Genomic DNA, 19,081 nt, shown 5'->3' on the forward strand with positions numbered 1-19,081 from the left:
TATTAACCTTCCAAGGCTTTACTAATTAAGCCATATTTGTATCATATTCTCCAAATGTTGCACAAAACTGTCCCAGTAATCAGCGCTTCTCCTTGCTTATCAAACAAAATTATCCAACACTGCACTGTCTGCCACGGCAAGAAGCATACAACGTAATGGGAATAAAGAAAGATTTATAAAAAGGAACAGAGCCTCGAGTGAAGACAGCCATAAGGTGCACTGGACCTGCCACTGCATTTGCTCCATACAAGCGGAGCATCCGAGACCATCTGGAGTGACCCTCCCAGTTCACCAAGTCCAGCCTGCAGACCATATGGCCGCATCACACACCAAAACAGGCTGGAACGCAGACTCCCAGACCCACGCGGAAAAAACCAAACCAAGCGGCAGAACTTGTGAATGAATTCTGCTCAGATCTCTTCCTTTATGAATCTCAGAAAATCCCTACTGAGGTCCTTCCATAATACAAGAACTCCAGTCGTATCAAATCAGACATTCCGGAATAAACCTCAGGATGATGAGTTCATAAAAGGCCATATTCAACAACCGCAGGCGTGTCTGTGTTGATGAAAGGTGGAACTTGGGTGTTAAATCAGCTTCTCTGATTGGGACTCTTATAAACGTATCCATAACCTATACCCATTCTCAACATTTACTTACTGATAGCTCTAGACCACCAATGTAAAGTTGGTCGATTTCCAAACTTCTGCTCCATGTGAAGAAATTAAGAGGGGCGAGTGCAGTGGGTCATCTTTATTACTGGTTTATTTTTGCTAGATCCAAAAACAATGCAGTCGCTTCAATGAAACGTTTGTGTTTCTTCATGAAAAAAAGATTCCGAGTTGAACGCACTTATCAAAGAATGCATGATTGTAACCAGAGACTACGCTAATGGGCGGGGGAACAGGAAGATCCCCATCCCAGCAGCACCCACAGATCCAGTCGAAAAAGCTAGACGAGAACCATAATTTATCCCGACAACCAAATGCCTGTTTCCTGCATGTACGCCACCTGCTGGCTGCTCCACCTTCCAACCGTCCAATCACTTAATTGGCAGTAGCTCAGAAGCCCGGGTCGCCGTGAATTCTTTGACTTTAGACAACAAGGCACCCAGGCATAAACGTTATCCTCATGCCCTGAACAGCGCATGGTGCCAGGCTGTAAAACAAACAAAGCCTGCTTGCCATTTTAAAGCCAACAGAAGGGGGGTGGTGGCGGGGGGGGGGGGCACCGATCCTGTATGCCACTGAAGCCTTCTGCCTAGTCGCGCGCTACCACACATCCAGCCTTCAGCAACAGCGCCGGCAGCCCAACCTGCCTCAAACGCAGACCCTGTACCGCGGATGTCCTCCATTCGCCGTCTGATCTCGACATGGCAATGATCCTAATTTTCACATTTCACATTTTTGGGGGGGAAAAATAAAAAATAAAAAATCGCATTCCATCATTTTGTATTTTAGATCCAGTCTGTCTGGCTATTATGGAACAATCACCTTCTCCAAGGATACAACAGTAAAACCCACTGGAGACTGGAGCAATACCATCGTGCATAAACCACCCATGACTGGAAGCACTGTGTGGGCCAGCAGCTTAGGATGCATTGCTTGTGATCTGAAGGTCGCCGGTTCAAATCCCATGGTTAGCAGAGTAATTTCACCACTGGGCCCTTGAGCAAGACCCTAAACCCGAAGGGTGATTTTCTAACTGGACTAGGTAACGTATTTCTGGTGCTAAATAATGAATCCTTCTCCTTTTCAGGTACTAGTACCAAAAGTGCCAAACCAGTTGGGAGTCACAAAATGCATCCGCTTGCCTGAAGAAAAGCATAGTTATGAATTCAGCAAAGTATGATAATTAAAAGTAATAAACAGATGCATGGGCATATGAAGAAACCTAAGCTTTAATTTGGATCTGGCTGGAAGGACAGATTCAATGAGGAAACATATTTGCTGTCATATAGTGGGACTGCACGATATTGTAAAGATTTCAAATATCGCAATGCTATTTTGTTGCAATAAACAGTGGGACACTGAATGCAGACCTCAAGCAATATTAGTAATGGTAAACTTCAAATTGACTTTTTAAACATTACACTGGATAATCGTGAAATTTTAAATCATTAAAATTGCAAAGGTTTCTAAGTTTTGTTTCCTACGACAAAGCAAAAATGTTTTAGCGAACCTTAAAACCCACCCCATACGATAATGTCTGTACATTATGAAAAGACATGATCAAGCAAGCTGACTATCACAATGTATCATTACAATGTGAGAATCACGTGTCCATAACATGCAAAGCTGGTATTAACATCACACATCATCCTGCCCTATACACTACAGCCATTTTCTGTATTCAGTGCAAAATACCTCACCTCAAGTTGTGATGATGTCATTCAGCAACAATAGCCATTTTAACACCAGTGGGAAATCACCAAATACCACCTTACTTTCGGTACTTTTATGAAGTTCCGAAAGCAAGGTGCCCGGTTCAATGGAAACACACCCAAGCTGTGACCTTCTTACCCCGCTTTCTCAAATGTACGTTGCTTCGGACAACAGCGTAATGAGTAAATGTGAATCAACCGCACTACATACCCTCCCACTGAGGTTTACGCCACTCGCCATATGAAACAAATAGTGTCATTCAATTCATGCTATTGTTTGTGGCCATATTACTCCAAATGAAAGTAGGTGTTGAAACCAGAACGTCCAGTGACTCAAATGTACTTCAGCATACCAAAGGCAAGGCACCATCACATCATCTGAGTGAATCAACATAGATACAGAAATTTAGTGGGACATATTTAGTTTTCACTGACATTTTATATCTCACTGCTCCCTTTACCATTTACACATCATGTCTAAGACTTCTTTATATTCAGAAAAATTGGCTCATGACCTTAACTATGTCATAATATCAATTAATCAGTAATGGGATTTTATTACCACCCATTATGAGTATGCACTGGTGATTGATCATGGAACCATGAATTCATAGATTCAGCTTGGGTCTACTTATCTTCATTTCAGCTCATTGATTATCATCAGATATTTGAATGGCGAGGTCAGATGCAGAAAAGTAATGACTGCGCATGGCCAAATCCACCATGCTATTGCAAACCCTGACAGATGTTAACCGTATTAATTTCCTAATCTATTCATTCACACAAAAATGAATGATGGGAGAAATTAAGCTATGAAACTCATTGTGGGAAGGATTACCATGCACTGTCCAATCGCGGCATGACTGATTCAAAACAGGAAGCAAAGTAACCAATCTGAAATGCATTAAAAGCACTTTGACGGATAGCATGAGAAAATCTCATTCATTGTGGCATTCTTAGACACTCCCCAATCACCAGCACAACATCACTCCAACAGACAATTACCCCCATTAAAAAAACGGATGGGTGCATCGTAAACAACCAGACATGGTTCTCATCTGTTCCTGGGGTCGCTTTGGAGGTCACTGACCCCATGTTTTACACAACACTTCAATTCAGCTGCAAGTATCTCAGAAGGTACACATACTTGAATAGAATGTCCATAATTTAAATCCAGCTGGTTTTTTGCTTTCCAGCTATATGAAAAGGCGAGAACAAAGTCAGGACACTAGCAAACAAATTGCCCTTTTTGGTTTTTTGAAAGCAAAAACAGACAAGCATGAAACATTAGCAGTCAACATTCCAAGACTCCAGCCTAAACAAACATGTGATATTCGCAGTAGCTAGCGAGGACGTCGGCATCACTAACGGACATCGTCAAAAGCTTCCTGACACTTTCCAAACAGAGTCTGGCGCGTAGAGTAGCTTTAAATATTTCTGTGTTTTTTTTTTTGTTTTTTTTTTTAGTAGTTTACAAGCAGCCACTTAGACTTAAAATTATCAGTTACACAGAAGCTGGTACCCACACTATTTTGTTCCAAATTGCATAAGTGAATTTATAAAGAAGAATTAAAAATTTCATGGTAATTCAAGAATAACTCATTTAAATGATTTAAAGTTTCAAGTCGATCATCACATGTAATTTTCTAGCAGGCCTGATTTTTTAAAGGACCTGCCCCACCTTGTTATATTACCTTAATTTCATGCTTGTATCATGTTACTTTAAGGAGATGCACCACTTACGCAATGAAGTTACACTTGCGGAGGCATGTCTGCTGACAGCAGTGATCTTAAAAGTGCAGGCACTGGTAACGCACATCACTGTTCGAGCAGTCCTTATGGCCTTGCGTTTAACACATTAATGAAAGCAATGAGCGCATAGACCAGCGGTAACAATTACATATTCGGGGTTTGAACAGCAGTCAGAGCTATAACCACATTTATGAGCACTTTTCCTTGTTGTGAAACACTAGCAAATACAATTTCTGAGCCAATCAATTTCTGACACTTATGGTCAAAGACGTGATTTTTGATGACAGAGCACTAGAAAGGGAGCAAAGAGTCGATCAATAAAATCTACTGATGACTTTAGCTGCAGAATCAATATCATAACCGAAGACTGCAGGACCCAAGGCTGCGCGATCGTATGGTAGATTTGCTAGCTAATTGTTGAAATCTCTGCGCTTCGTGTTAGCCAAGTCGCTCAAAGCGCCAAGCTTCTTCTTAGCCAGCTGCTGAAAACTCCATGCTGGTTCATTTTTAGCCAACAGGCTAGCAGCATCTTCAGAAAAAGACATTCAACCCATTTTGCAGGTCTTTCATTACCAGTAATAATGAGTAATAAAGACTCTTAGGCAGGGCTGGGCGATATGACCGCAAATCAATATCACGATTAATTGAACATTTTACCTCGATTATGATTAATGTACGATTATTTGGGGGGGATTTTTTCCCCCTCATATTTCATTGACAAAGCCTGTACTGTTAATATGCTCAACTATTAAAGATGGCTATTTTTTGTACATCTTATCTTTATGATTTTAAAATGAAGGAAACACAGATGAACCGTTTTTGGTTTTACAAAAGCGAAACAGACAAGCAATTGATTCAATTAATAATTCAAACAACTGAAATGAAAAACTAAAATGTGACCTTTTTCCTTGAGGTTAACAGAAAAAGCAAGTTCCTTAATTAGAAAATTGTTAGCATTTCTTGGATCTGAATGTTGGTTTCGATTAAATTTTGATTAATTGCCCAGCGTGACTTTCAGGACAAATATACAGTGGATACAATCAATGGAACTGTACATCTAAAAACAAGCCATGTACTAAACTGCCCCCCTCCCTTCATAACCAACACTGGCCTCTATACGGCCATATATCAAACCGCCGAATCACAAACCTCATTCTTTCATGTGCCACCCAACCAGAAGCTTTCAAACTCAGTTTTAACAACTGATTCTCCAGCTTTGAAATTCACTGTATTCTTAAACCTATTGTACGCTGAAACAGCTGATCTATGGCTATCTAATTTGGCTGGACTCAAGGTAAAATGAAACGAAAAATCTACATCTAGGAAAATTTTGCTACATGCCACCTTTAGGTAATAAAAGTTCTTCCACGAATGGAAAATAAAAATCCATCCAGATGTCAAGGACTAGTGTATGCATTTGTCAAATTTCCCAAACTGTGTTTTCACAAACGAACGTTAAACAAAAAAAAACAAAAACACACACAAGTTGCCAGTGCTATTTCTGTCTGCAACCTACAGGCTGACAAAAAGGGCGGGTTGGTGGGGGTGGGGGGGACACCAAGGTTAAATGTCAAGATTGAATGGCACTCAGAATGATTTAATGCAGTCAGGCTGCCAGCGGTTCTCCCAGATTTAGAGTTGTGCTTGACGAGAGGCATTACATCTCACTACAAACATCTTCTCCCTACAGCAAGGGCATACAAGCCCCTTTCGTCACATTAGTTAAAATGATTTTGCGATGCATCAAGTTGGAGACTTTCTTTTTTTAGGGGGGAGGGGGGGGACTGGGGGGGGTTTATCAATCAAAATATCCAGGCTAACAGCCCTTGACAGAGCCAAACGATGACAACACATCAGTGGAGTTCAAGACCCTCGCGCCTGGCTACTGGTCTCACGCCGGAAGATTCTGTCACCTCGCATCGCGCGTATACACCAGACAGCCACCTCATTAAGACAGCGTGATAGAGCAACCAGTCTATAATATAAAAATTAAAGCGAAGTCTGGGTAACCAAGTCATGTACCCTTCAACAGCACAGCACAAAACGTACAAAATAGCATACTGCAAACCTCCTGAAGAAAAGGACTGCTCGTATGCAGTAAAACTGAAGCTACACCAACAACCATAGCTAGTAACACTCGGGAACTAATATGTAAAAGCTCCAACACAACACTACCTTGAAATGTTTTTGCGGTGTGAGCCAAGAGTACAGGCTTATCAAGTCAGTCGTTCAACTGTCAAAAGGCTTAGGAGGAACCTACAGCTGAGGAGAGGCACTGAAGAGACGTTCTACCAGCTCAAGTTGAATTATGACCCCAGAGTATCATGTACCCCCCTCGCCCCCAAGACCAAGCGAAAACAAAGCAGTCTTCCAGGAGAGACTGAAGTGCTCTGGTTAGATGAAAATCCTGCCCCCGCACCTCTCTGTCAGAAGAAGCTTAGGCCTCACGTGAATCGCTCACATGACCACTGACGTTATTCAGGCATATACCTGTGCCGGGAAGAGTGCGCAGATGAAACAGGAGATGGAACTGCGAGAGGCCACAGGCTGACTCATGCAGAATCAGCCTGCCATGACACGCTCATAAAAGCAAAACATGTTTTCTTTGGGACAGCAAAAGTATCAGACGGAAACAAACACGGGAAAAGTGAGGCCCGGGAGGCACGGAAGCTATACTTTCCAAATTTCACGAGCCCATGAACCGAAAGGGATTCGGCTGAGCATTTGCAAATGAGAGCAACTCACGATTCCCGACTTCCGTTCCGCGCAAGTTTCGCCTTGGACAATGGTGGCTTTGTGCTATGGATGGTGTCCCATCTGAAGGGCAACTTTGTTTAAAGAGGCAGCCCGCCTCAAAGGCCCGGATGATCCGGGAACTGGCAAATCCAGGAGCGGAATAACGCTGGTACGGGGCCGGGGATACAGGCTGGCAATGAACCTTGCAATGAGCCAGACACCTTGGCTAAACCAAGGTAGTGTGATTAGTCGAGAAGACGGCGTCCTGAAGTCAGGAGTTAATGTTCACTATGAATTTTGCTGCAGGTTTTCTGTGTACATTTAACATAAATCAGACAACTGGGACACTAATTTCACTTCAAGGTCAAAACTGCCCATACAGTGAATGAGCAAAGGACAATTTCCTGATTAATCTAGTGTAAAGTAATCAGGGGAGGCTGAGCCAGTGAATGGTGAATGATTTTCCTAATGACACTCGCAAGCAAAATGGTCGCCAATTCTAATGGAAGGTGGGGACTGGAGTGGAAATGCCAAGAGCCTGAAACACCACTTCCCTGAACTTTGACGAAACGTACCATCCTCTAGACGTTTAACACGCCACATTCCCACTTATCCACCCGTGAAAAGCTCAGACCTCACCGCTGCCCTCCTGTCTGTACACAGTTAATCACATGATCATGCAACAAAAGAGTTAATGGTAATCTGTGTTTCACTTTATGCCTAAAGTAACAAAAATTTGAATTTGATTAATTGAGCGCCATAGCTTTTCCTTGACTAGCAATTAAGAGAGAATAAGATGCATGTTTTGTTTTTCAGGATTACATTTCCAATAATGAGGTGCAATACCTCACAAAAGAACAACAAAAATATCACATTAAGCAAGACAGTCATGGTCCGTCGGGCAGAATATATCCGACTAATCAGATTGCACTGTTCCTTAGCAAAATTCCCACTGATTAACCTTCACATAGACTTTTGTCAGTGATCCAATTTCTTTGTTAGAAGCTGACGGCCATTAAAGAATGTTAACCTGCTGGAGTTAACTTGACCCTATCAAAGCTCTCAGCTGGTTGTAAATGATGTCGCTGCCAAACAAGAGCTGAACTATGCACCCCAAGTCCGTCCTGAATATCAACGAGCTGTCGTGCATTCCATGACACGGAATTCGTCATCCTGTAGATTTCAGAGAGCGGCTCTCCTGACTGAAAGGTTTACATGTAGATGCTGTTCAGCACGACATCATGCTGGAATAAGGGAAGTCAGAGGGGCGACTCCTAACCCTCTCGTGAAATAGTAAGACCCAGTGATTCGCATTCCCCGTGTAACTACGGTCACTCTTCAGACTGTTTGCGGGAAAACAAATTTATAAAAAAATAAAAATCAAAACAAAACACTGTCCAAGTACACCGATGAAAACACCTATTTTCCCGGCGTACATTATCCATCACTGCCATTTTGTCCAGATGACCCCCTTTAACCCATCTGGAACACAGATAGCCGTGACTAACAGGCTCCACATGTAGGGAGGGGCTCTCAGTGACCCTGAGAATGGAAAAGCTTGAGTGTTTTACAGAAGGTATGAGGAGGGCCTTTCGGGGGGGGGGGCTACTCTTTCTGCATGTGAGCTTACCATAAAGAATCTGGGTTCGCCTACCCCCTAACCCAGCTCTGAAAGGAGGCTCCCACTGACTACACATGCCATAACAATCCTTGAGAACACAAATCTTCATGAGAACTTCTGGCCAAAAAAAAAAAAAACCCTTCCTTCCTAGCCACGCCTGCTAAAAGATAACGGTGCACACAGACAAATTTACATTTAAAATGGTCTGTAAAGAGAGAAAAGTTTGCCTGAAAAAGACACGGCTACGGTAACAAAAGGTGCAGACTGCTACCAGCCATGCAGGGGATTTCTGCAGAAGAAGAAATTTGTCCCAAAGCCAGGCATGTTGATGGGGACCGTAACGGAAAATAAGAAAAAGCTTCCCAATGGAAACACACCAGGGCGTGCAGATTTACAAGATCAAGGTACGTTAGAACTTGAAAGCAGGTTTGAACTGCAAGAAATTCCATTGTTCGGAGAGATCCAAGTCTTCAAATGTTATCTCCTGTAAGAACATTGATTTCAATATTGGCATTTAAAACATCCCATAAGTGTAAATCGGCGTTCTTCTAGTCACTCTTAAATCCCTCGTACGATTTTGTATATCAAAAAAAACGTCCACAAGCAATACAACCCCCAAGCCAAACTACAAGCAGTTCAGCAACAATAATCACAAAACTGATTGAGCAGAAGATCACAGTTAAATTAGTTAATTTGTTAGAACATAATGCTTTTATAATTAGTGTTTCAACAGAATACACATGGCTCTTAAAATATCAAAAGGGCGCCCATCAAAAGGTAAATCGAAGCTAAGTCGGGTAAATCAGCATCCATCGCAACAGTCTTTGATCGTAAGCCTGGACCTGACTAAGACAGACGGCCAGCAAAGGTAGTTTGGTGAGAGGTAGCAGTGAGAGCAGGCAGCCTTGGTGCGCAAGGTGAATGCGGAGAGTTCAGATGAAGACACCCATCCTTTGTTTACACCCAAGTGAAAAATTCTACCTGTGTTCCAGCTCTTTGCACTTCACAGTGGCCACTAAGCGACAACCCACAAACAGTGGGTGGGAACTGCACCAGGAGGGTGCAACCCAAGGTGGCTTCGCTATTAGAATTCAGGCTTCACGACAGAGTGCTGCTGCTACAATGGAATAAAGGGAGCTTGGTAAAAGCAAGGAAAAAAGCACGCTACTCAGTGGGTGAATTTCTCTTCAGGGGAGCACAGGCACAAAACACGGAAGGGGACAGGTAGACATTCTCAGGGTGAGCTTAAGGGCACTCCGTGGTTCCGAACTCACACCTGAGCCAACCACCTCGGAGCAGCCCCCGCACCAGCTAAGAGGGTTCAAAAGACCTCAACTTGTCTGGGTGTTCAACCACGATGCGTGGGGGGGGGAGGGTCCCCAGCTGAGCAGATGCAAAGAAAACCGAGGAACAGAACAAGGGCAACCTGGAGAGGAAAAAAATAAGTGACAGAAGATACAGCAAGTGCAGGACTCCAATACGACAATATCGCCGTAGCGAAACGGATTTAGGTCATAGGCTTTCAACTGCATCAACATTACAGCTGGTAGAACTAGTTAACACAACCAGTACCACTTGAGGGACTGAGGGGAGGTGGAAGGAAAAAAAAACACACACACACACACACACCGATAAGAAAATGAGGTCAAATGGTATCGGGACAGTTTTTAACAATGAACTCCTCCCAGCAGCAGTCAGACAACTTTCCTAAAATATTTTACAACCATATATTACGCAACAACTATGAATATTACCCGAGTGCCTACCGGTTTACAGTGCACGCAGTTAGTAATTTTCCAGTTGCCTGTATGACCAGATTTCAGGCATCTTCATTCAACCGACTTTGCAAATGAACGTAAACTGCTATTACAAAACATGCTCTACGTGACAAGATCTATATCCGGCACAATCCCAGGCTTATGCCATGTGCTGCCTAGGACAGACTCCAGGCTCACCCTTGACCCCAACAAAGACAAGCATTTAGAAGGTAGGTGGATAGATTGATGGATGGATGGATGGATATATCCCATCATACCTTTAGCCCCAAGCCCGCACGTAGGCTATTTGTTCTGTTACAGCGCTATCTTTAGCACATGGAAATATCAGCAACCTACCACAATTCGCACAAAAACCTCCTACCAGCCAAAACGCTCAGGCAGAGACACAAAAGAGAGACTGTGAGCCACTCAGTTCCATAGTACCCAGATTCTCAGCGAAACCCCTTTGGAGCAGGGAAATGCTACGCAGTGGTGATGCCGAACAGGGTGAAGAGTAAGGAGAAGTCTAAGGCCAAGGGTGGGGAGGAGAGATGCTAGATGCTGGTGGGAAGCAGGTGAAATGGGGAAGGCAGTAAAACACGACCACCACAGAGCGAAGACATAAGGTCCAATTTCTTTAACTGGACATATGCATCGGATTGTAGAGGACTTGACGTTTCTCCAGTCACCCAATCATAAAGGGGTTACATCCCCAGTTCAGCAAACCGAGCCTCAAGTTACGGTCTCCAAAGGCAATAGCAGTCAGCCTGTTTTCACTTCAGCTTGCAATTTACGATTTCATACCATACAACAACTTTTTAAATTTAAACAGCCCTCCAGCAAAAAGCACGCGTAAGAGATTTTGCCGTCTCTTATCAACAGTAACGCCCAGTCAGCTCTTAGAAAGGAGCTTATGGGGCAGTGGGGGGAACCGTCTGGAGATCACAGTTACTGCAGAGACGTATGAGGCATGCGCAGTGACCAGAACTGGGGGGGGGGGGGGGGGGGACGACCCCCACCCCCGGCAGCGAGTGGGCGTGAGGGACGCTACACCAAGCCTGTGTGCCCAACAGAGCATCAACACCCATCCTTGGCACCGGGAGAAGAGGCTCCTAGGGACTTCGGCGTGGCACTCGCTGGCACAAATGCAAGCCTGACACACGCTTCCACGGAGCACAAAATCTCAGCCAAGGGGGTGGGGGCAGGGCGAGCGCACGCGACTTGCAGACCGAGACCGACAAGCCTGAATAGATCCTCTCATTCCGTTAAAGAGAACGGCCCTCATTCAAATCAGCCAAAGATAAACAGGCCTTTTACCCCAATGTAAATGTTACCCTTCAATCTCTCTGACCTTCTTGCAGTTGGGTCCTAACAAAAACGCTCACTTTATAACCTTTAACGTGCTTTTTTTTTTTTACTTTTATGAAAAAAGTAAGTCTTAAAACGGTAACAAGCTGAAATAACATGTACAATGCACTCCCGAATTAAGCCCAGGGGGAAATTATGCAGAGCTTGCTATATTTTGAGAACCGACATAAAAAAAAAACACTTGACGTTTCAGATATTGATTTATCACGCGTATTTTTTTGGCAACTTTAAATTAGTACATGGCAGGCTACAAACAGATTTGTCGAGAACGTGGGGAGGGGGAAAACACAACACATGGAGGACCCCCTTTGCACATACTGAGATAAGCAACTTCTCCTGCCCAATTCGCAATAAAACAAAGACGCAGGCAAACACTGTCGTGTCAGCAACTTCAGTGCAGTGAGCCCCGGTCTTCCCCTGCGCACCGCCGTGCTCACCAGACCGTGGCCTGTATGGGACCGCGGGGTGCTGCGCCACAGCCCGTTCCCTCCAGCTTAATTATACCGGAGCACGGTGTGATTTGAGGCGCCTGAACTCCGGACGAGCCTCTCGGGCGGCTTTGCCCGCGAACGACCTAGTGGCTCCTAAGCGACTTGGAGCGGAACTGCGGCTGCGCCGTCTTGTCGGTGGCGGCGCGAGTCCCCTCGGGTATGCGCAGTCAGTAACGGGGCCCGCGTTTCTGATTGGTTAATCATAGTCACTGATTCATCGAGTGAGTAAGTATGATCATCTGAAAAGGATTTGCTGTAAACGCATGCAATAAATCAAATCGCCAATATAACAACTGCTTCGGAGAGTGATTCTACTAAAAAAAATCCGAATTCTTACTCGAGGGGCATAATGCTCACCAACCCTTTTTTTGGCATATCAAATTATATGTTAATATAATATAGGCAAGACTCATTCAAGCTAATTTTGATTGCGGAAATTTAAATAAAACGATTTAAAGGCTTACTAAAAAAAAATCAACAGAAAATAGTTTAAATTTTATAAACGGAAAATCCAAGGAGTACTTAAGATGACACTTCATATACTAAATTCATTGAAAATAAGGTTTCCTTGACATATCAGCAGACTGGCCAATCACTCCATTACCAAGGCAACAACTTAATTTTCAATGGACATCCCCAAAGAGTACATTAATTCCAATTTCGCTTTTAAAGAAATTGCAGGGCTGTTTGAACTCCATCTGCTAAAAGTATAAACACAGACAGTTTTAATTTTTCCTTTTGACTAAAGGCATGTAGAAGAAAGAAGTCCAAGTTGTTAAACTGGTCACACTGGGTACATTCATACACACACATACATAATTATACTACAGAAATTAGTTTATATAAAGAAATGCTTTTTTTTTGCAGTTTAATGTGCAACTTGGAGACACAAAGACATTGGCAAATGAATGCACCTTGCAAGCACCCGGTGTTTGGGTAACCACTTTAAGCACTACGCCACCTACTGTCCAAAACAAAGTACAAAAGTAAAACACTATTACTTCAAGAGCTCAAGCTACAGGCAAAACTGGAAGAGCTCGTGTAGATTCATAGTTGCACCTTGTCCAGAGGTACCAGAAAATGACAGTGGATCATCCTGCTTATTTGGTTCTTAAATTAAGAACACAGCTGAAAACATACAAGAATCTTCCCTGCAATTTTCCACAATACCACAAGCATAATTACACCATTTGCTAATCAACCTCCAAAATGCGTAATTTGCCATTTGTCATTTTGTGCTTTTGATTACACTAATGTAATTAGTCCATGGTTAAGACTTTCTGATTAATTATCTAGCAATTATATAGACAGCTGTATTTCATACTTTTTCCCCTGGTGGTGAATTAATCTGATGATGTTAGATACATTCCGGCAGATGTGTGGAAACTGGTGCTCATCTGGAGCGGAAGATGATTCAGATTTGAAACCAGTCTCAGTCTGCATTCTAATAACTAGGTTCAGAGGTGAGACAATAGTTAACTTGTCTGCTTATTAAAGGTAAAATATAAGTGGTTAATTATATTACATTACAAAATGTGATTTACATTATTTTGTACTTTTTTGGTGGTTGTAGCAATTATTGATCCCAGGCGATTTTCGATTAATATAAACATTGAAGAAAATCCGTGGATGCTTTGGTTAAGCGTTTTGTTCCTTTGCTCTTTAGACGTTACCATGTTAAACACCTTCAGATCACATGACTCCACCCTACATCTCACACGACATTGTTACAAAGAAAACGAATAAAGGTAAAACGCCCAACGTGACGGCGTTTGGAAAAGAAAAGAAGAAAAAACCTCGTTTAAAGACAGCTGCGAGTAAAGATTTTTACAGCCTTTACCCTTTTAAAAGGAAATTGGTGGAAAGTCGCATTTAGAGGTTAGGCGGCTGATAATGAAACATTCCTAACACAGCAGGGGTTGTGGTGAAGAAGGGGGTTGACTGTTACCCCTGAAGTGGCGGCGGATTACTAGTGAAAATATCGATTTACCAATATCAGACAGTCAGTAGAGACGGCAGGAAACGGCTGATATGTTTGCAAAAATATTTGTAAAATAATGACCACTTTGTGTCCGTTGTTTACAAAACATTTAATATAATCTCGGACGCAAACTTTATAAACCATAGGCTATTTAGCATAACATTTTCTCTCCTGAAACAAATGTTTTCCCTACACTGCACTGAAACCAGTGGCGTAAATTTAAGATTAAATGACAGGGTTTGTTTTGTAGGCCTACATTTACAAGCCTAGTAGCAAAAAAATACTAAGCAAATAGGTGTATCCATATCACACCCAGAGATAGTAACTGAAGAAGTTGTACCTGTTTGGTTAAATTAATCAAATTCAAGCGAGGAAAGTTCACTAGAATTATTTCTGGAGGCACTTTTAGGATGTGTATTTAAATATGGAATAAAACTAACATTTTGGTTAAGGTTTAGCAAAAGTAAGCTGTCTGGCATTCCATAACCGAAGATATAAACGTTTTATCAGCAAGTCCTATTACCAGCCCTTCGCTGGATCTTTTTCCAAAGTTATAATAGTGCACAGCGGTGTTTGTTTAAAGCCATTGTGTTTCCGTAAGTTCGACTCAGTCTTAAAGCCTACTGTCGGAAAGAAAATCTCCTTAATATTTTAGGGTTTCTTTCTCCTTTCCATTTGCCGTTTTTGTAAACGGTGTCCTAATGGCAAGCACGTCTGTGAACGGAGTGATCCGATTACGTCCTGTGTTAGTAAGACTGCTGGAACGAAACCATATCCTGGTTTTGCGTTTTTACCTGCAACTAAAATGTAGCTTAAAACAAGTTTCCTCCCCCACCGGTACTCGGCAGTTACGGTTTATTCTTCCTGAAGGGAAAGGACACAATCTAAGCCCAGATCGCATTAAAAATAAGGCAAATATTTAAACGGAAATGTAATTAAACGTATTTTTTGTATAAAATCGCACATCTATATGAGAGAACTTTTTATTCACCCATCTGAGGCCAACTTTCCCCGACGTTCTTGACACGCTCCGCAAAGTTCCAACTTACCTGCCGTGAACTGGGACCCCGCGCTACAGATCGGCAGGAGGATCAGCAGGGAGCGAAGGAGCGCCGTATCCATGTTTGTCCGCAGAGTTTTTTAAAGTTGTAAAAACTGTCCGGCCGCTCCGCTTATTCCCGCAGACCGGCGCGCTCCATGCTCGGCGCCGCGCTCGCCCTCATACTTTGTTTCTCCGCGAGCGGCGAGCGAGCCCATGACGTCAGCGAAGCCCCGTCCGCGAGGCGAGCGGCGCCGGCGCTCCAAGCCTCTCGCCGTCTTTGAAGGGACGCCAGGCTCCCTCTGCCGTCAGCGGCTCGCCAAGTCCGCTCCTACTCACCGGCCGGAGCGGCAGTTCCGGATCATTCGCTTTAAAGCGGCGTGTAGTCAAACCGCCTGATCCGGGAGAAGATTCGGGAGCGCCCGCTTCGCATATCTGCACAAATGCTCGTATCGCTTCCCCAGGCAATGCTATGCAAGTCACCGGGTGGTGGTATTTGTACTTTACGCTTTGGTTACCAGTTTCATATTGTGTATTGTACTTAGACAAAGACGGCAATGTGCTATTTGAAATGACACCTGTCTTTGCGCGTACATGTGTGATAACAGACTGCACAAAATTGTACTTGGACACTAAATAACCAACCAAGGTCTCTAGCAGATAGACAGTTTAAACATCAACTACCAAAAAAAAAAAAAAGATTATTAAAATATAAGCCTACAAGGAATGTAAGAAAAATGTAATGTATGTTATCTCTTGCTGAAAAAAAATAATTTCGTTGTTTTTCTCTATCAGCAGATTTGGGAAGTAGTTTAATTTGGACTAAAGCTAATATGAAATTAAAAGAGATTTAGGAACATTCCATATGCCTCTTTGGGAGAGAGTAAGCGGCCCACGCTGGATATTTCAGCTCAAAGAGGAGCTGTATGCATTCCGGCAGCATCTCTCACTGGCCTCTGTAACACCAGCTGACAGAATGCTTCTGCTCGCTCTTTACCTCCTGTCTACACCGGCGTCGGGTCTGACTGATGCTTAGAGAATAGAGCAGGTAGGATACGGCGAACAGGCCACGGCGGCATGTGATTTGGGCTTCTAATTGCTCATCGCGGTCGATGGGGCCTGTCTGAGGCACATCAGAACGCGGAGCTCAGCCGCGGAGCCGGGGGGACGTGAGCTCGGGTTCCGAGGGGCCGGGCGGTGCCTGCGTGTAAACATTCAGAATCAAAGCCCCTGTCAAGCTGGACGCTGCAAAGGGGGGCACGCGCGCAGACTCGGGACGGTGCCAATTCTGGGAGTCAAAAAACACTTGGACGCAGTACAGTCGACCTCCACCTCTTTCGCAGCAAACCAAATAAGCCTGGAGCTCTAATTCACTAAGGGGATGTCAGATGAGGGCCGACGGTGAGCCGACAAAACGAGCCCCGGTTTGATGGGGGGGGGGGAGAGAACGAAAGGGGAGCAGCATCCCAAGACAACAAACTGCATGTGTTAGCACGGCTGAAGCCTGCATATCAACCTGCCATATTCAGGCTGGGAGAGAAACACAGACAAACTCCTTAGACAGTCCCTTTGATTAGAGAGAGGACGCAGGGCACATGAATCCAGGAGGCTAAAGGTAGACTGGTCTAATTAAAACAACAATCCCCTCCCCCTCCCCAGAGTTTGGATGGGGGGTGGGGTGGAGGGCACTGATGTCGAGCTCAGAGAGTAAAGATCAGACAGAGAGGATTAGCCCCTGACAGCCCCGTTTGTGAGCTTTTCCATATCGTCAACATTTTTGGCAGTATTTTAAATCATATACTCATAAAAAATTGATATGCAGCCCCTGAAATATGCCACTAACTAAAACAAATCATTTGTCAGGTTAATAGAACTTTTTTTTTGACGGTGTCAGACAAACACATACTAGATAACGGCACAGAAAATCTTAGATATTATACAGTAATGTTCAAAACGGGACGATTAAAGTCTAGATTGTGTGGGTTAATATCAGATTATAATTTCTGGCAGCAGGTGCGAAAATATTCCGCACATATGTATTTATTTTGAAAGGGATTATGTCACTATGAATGTCTCTCCTGATGTAGCATGTTAATGTTAATAATGTTCATTTTGCACCTCCACTGCAATGGGATATGCCTGCAAAATAAAGGTATATGTTAGAAGGTGATGTATTAATGGCTTTGGGGGAACTAAGTAGGGAAGGACTGCTAGCGTAAAGAAATGGAAAATAACACAGATTTCAATTAATATCGCACACTTTTCATAGTGATGGAATTAAGCACCTTTTAAAGTCGCTTTCAACATAATACCATATGGAATGTGGAACGGCTTGAGAAAAACTATATATATATATATAGTATACAGTAGTTATAGTTTTTTCCCATAAGGCCTTATTGTTGTAGCCTTCACAGTTGTCACTTATAAAATGTTCTTTCAGATTATCTTCATGTCGTAGTTCTGGCAAAGCTCAAGGCATTGGCACAATTTGCACATTCTAACTCTCACCTTTTACCTTTATTCCATCCCACTGTGCGGAACGCTATGAATATCAGTTGCAATTTGCTTAACAGAGAGGTCTGCTTCGACACCCCTGCCACCTCAAAGACACAGGGGCAAGAGAAGCTTAATGCCTTTTGACTGAAGAGACACCGGCCTTCTTCAAGCATCAGTGACCCAACATCTCATCTAACAATGATTCCACTTGATAACTGGAATCCTCCCGAAGGCCAGATTAAAGATGCACCTAATTAATGCTCGTATTGCAGTAATATAAGGCCCATCACTCAGAGGTGGAACATCCAGATCCGGAAAGTACAAATCCAGACCAAGGTTTTATTTCAGCCAGCCAGCTGAGTTTGAAGAGTCACAGTCACTCAACTGGTTGGTTGAAACAAAATCTTGGTCTGGATTTTTGCTACTTTCTGGAGCTGAACTTTCCATCTCTGCTTTCACTATACATTCTGATTTTCCCACCCATTTAAACTCTTAAATCAAATCATCCCGACCAAGTTATTAATAAGCAACAGGAAAGGTATAGTAATTTTTTTTTTCATATCACATATCGCATATCTGTGCATTCGTTAGTTCACGGCAGTGGTGTATTCTGTCAGCCTGTCAACAATAGATGACTCATTACAGTCCACACCCCTTCATGTAATTCAATCAAGACATTCACGTGTTGCCACCATATGCCCTTTCCCCCCTTAATTCAATGTTTAATTGAATAGATGGATAGGTTATTGTTTTCAGCCATTGTCTAACGGTATGAAAAACCGCTATGAATACAACGCTGCGACTGTTACAAACTCTGAAGTCAATTAAAAATGTATGAACTTCCCACTATAGAAGTGCATTGCAGTCAGTCACACGCAAAACACACAGACTGCTGCTCAAACAACAACATCACAACAGCTTATTAATTGAAATAATGCGTGTTTTTTCCCCACAATTGTTTTCTAAGCTAAATACTTGTGATTGTTTTGCTTGGGCTAATGAATCTCATTCCTTTTCGATGTTTGTCTTTGCATAAATGCGAGTGACAGGGTGGAGTTTTGCCAGTTACTTATTAAAGGTATAAGTTCTAAATCTTTGATGATGCTAGACTGTCATCACATATGGTTAACGTGCTATTTGCAGATCACATGCATATAAACACCCACCCATGCATGCACTCGCAGTGAAACACGACCTTTATGTATAAATAAAATTATGAATTCTGCGTTCCGTTAATTCTGAGTAATGTGAACAACCATATTTCAATTCGCTGTGGTTCTGCCGTAGAGTCTACCACCCGGGAAGCTATGAAACTCTGTGTCGCAGAAAATGCGAATCGATCTTTTTCTGCCCAGAAATTCCAGAGAGGCTGCACTTAGGATCTCGGTGTTTTACCAAGCTGGCAAAAAGTAATCAGTGCAGGCAAACACGCAGTCACCATTCCTGCTATTCTGGAG

General features: G+C 43.1%; 1 protein-coding gene across 1 annotated transcript in view; it reads right to left on the reverse strand.

Moving 5' to 3' along the window:
- Positions 1 to 15,470, reverse strand: part of LOC125727702 (receptor-type tyrosine-protein phosphatase kappa) — a 38,617-nt gene extending 23,147 nt beyond the window's left edge. The window contains exon 1 of the mRNA XM_049004604.1: positions 15,139 to 15,470. Within this exon, the coding sequence (XP_048860561.1) occupies positions 15,139 to 15,211 (73 nt within the window). The 5' untranslated portion in view covers positions 15,212 to 15,470. The remainder of the gene's footprint in view (positions 1 to 15,138) is intronic.
- Positions 15,471 to 19,081: the final 3,611 nt, after the last annotated feature.

Source organism: Brienomyrus brachyistius, unplaced genomic scaffold, assembly GCF_023856365.1.
Source record: "Brienomyrus brachyistius isolate T26 unplaced genomic scaffold, BBRACH_0.4 scaffold112, whole genome shotgun sequence".
Lineage (NCBI taxonomy): Eukaryota > Metazoa > Chordata > Actinopteri > Osteoglossiformes > Mormyridae > Brienomyrus > Brienomyrus brachyistius.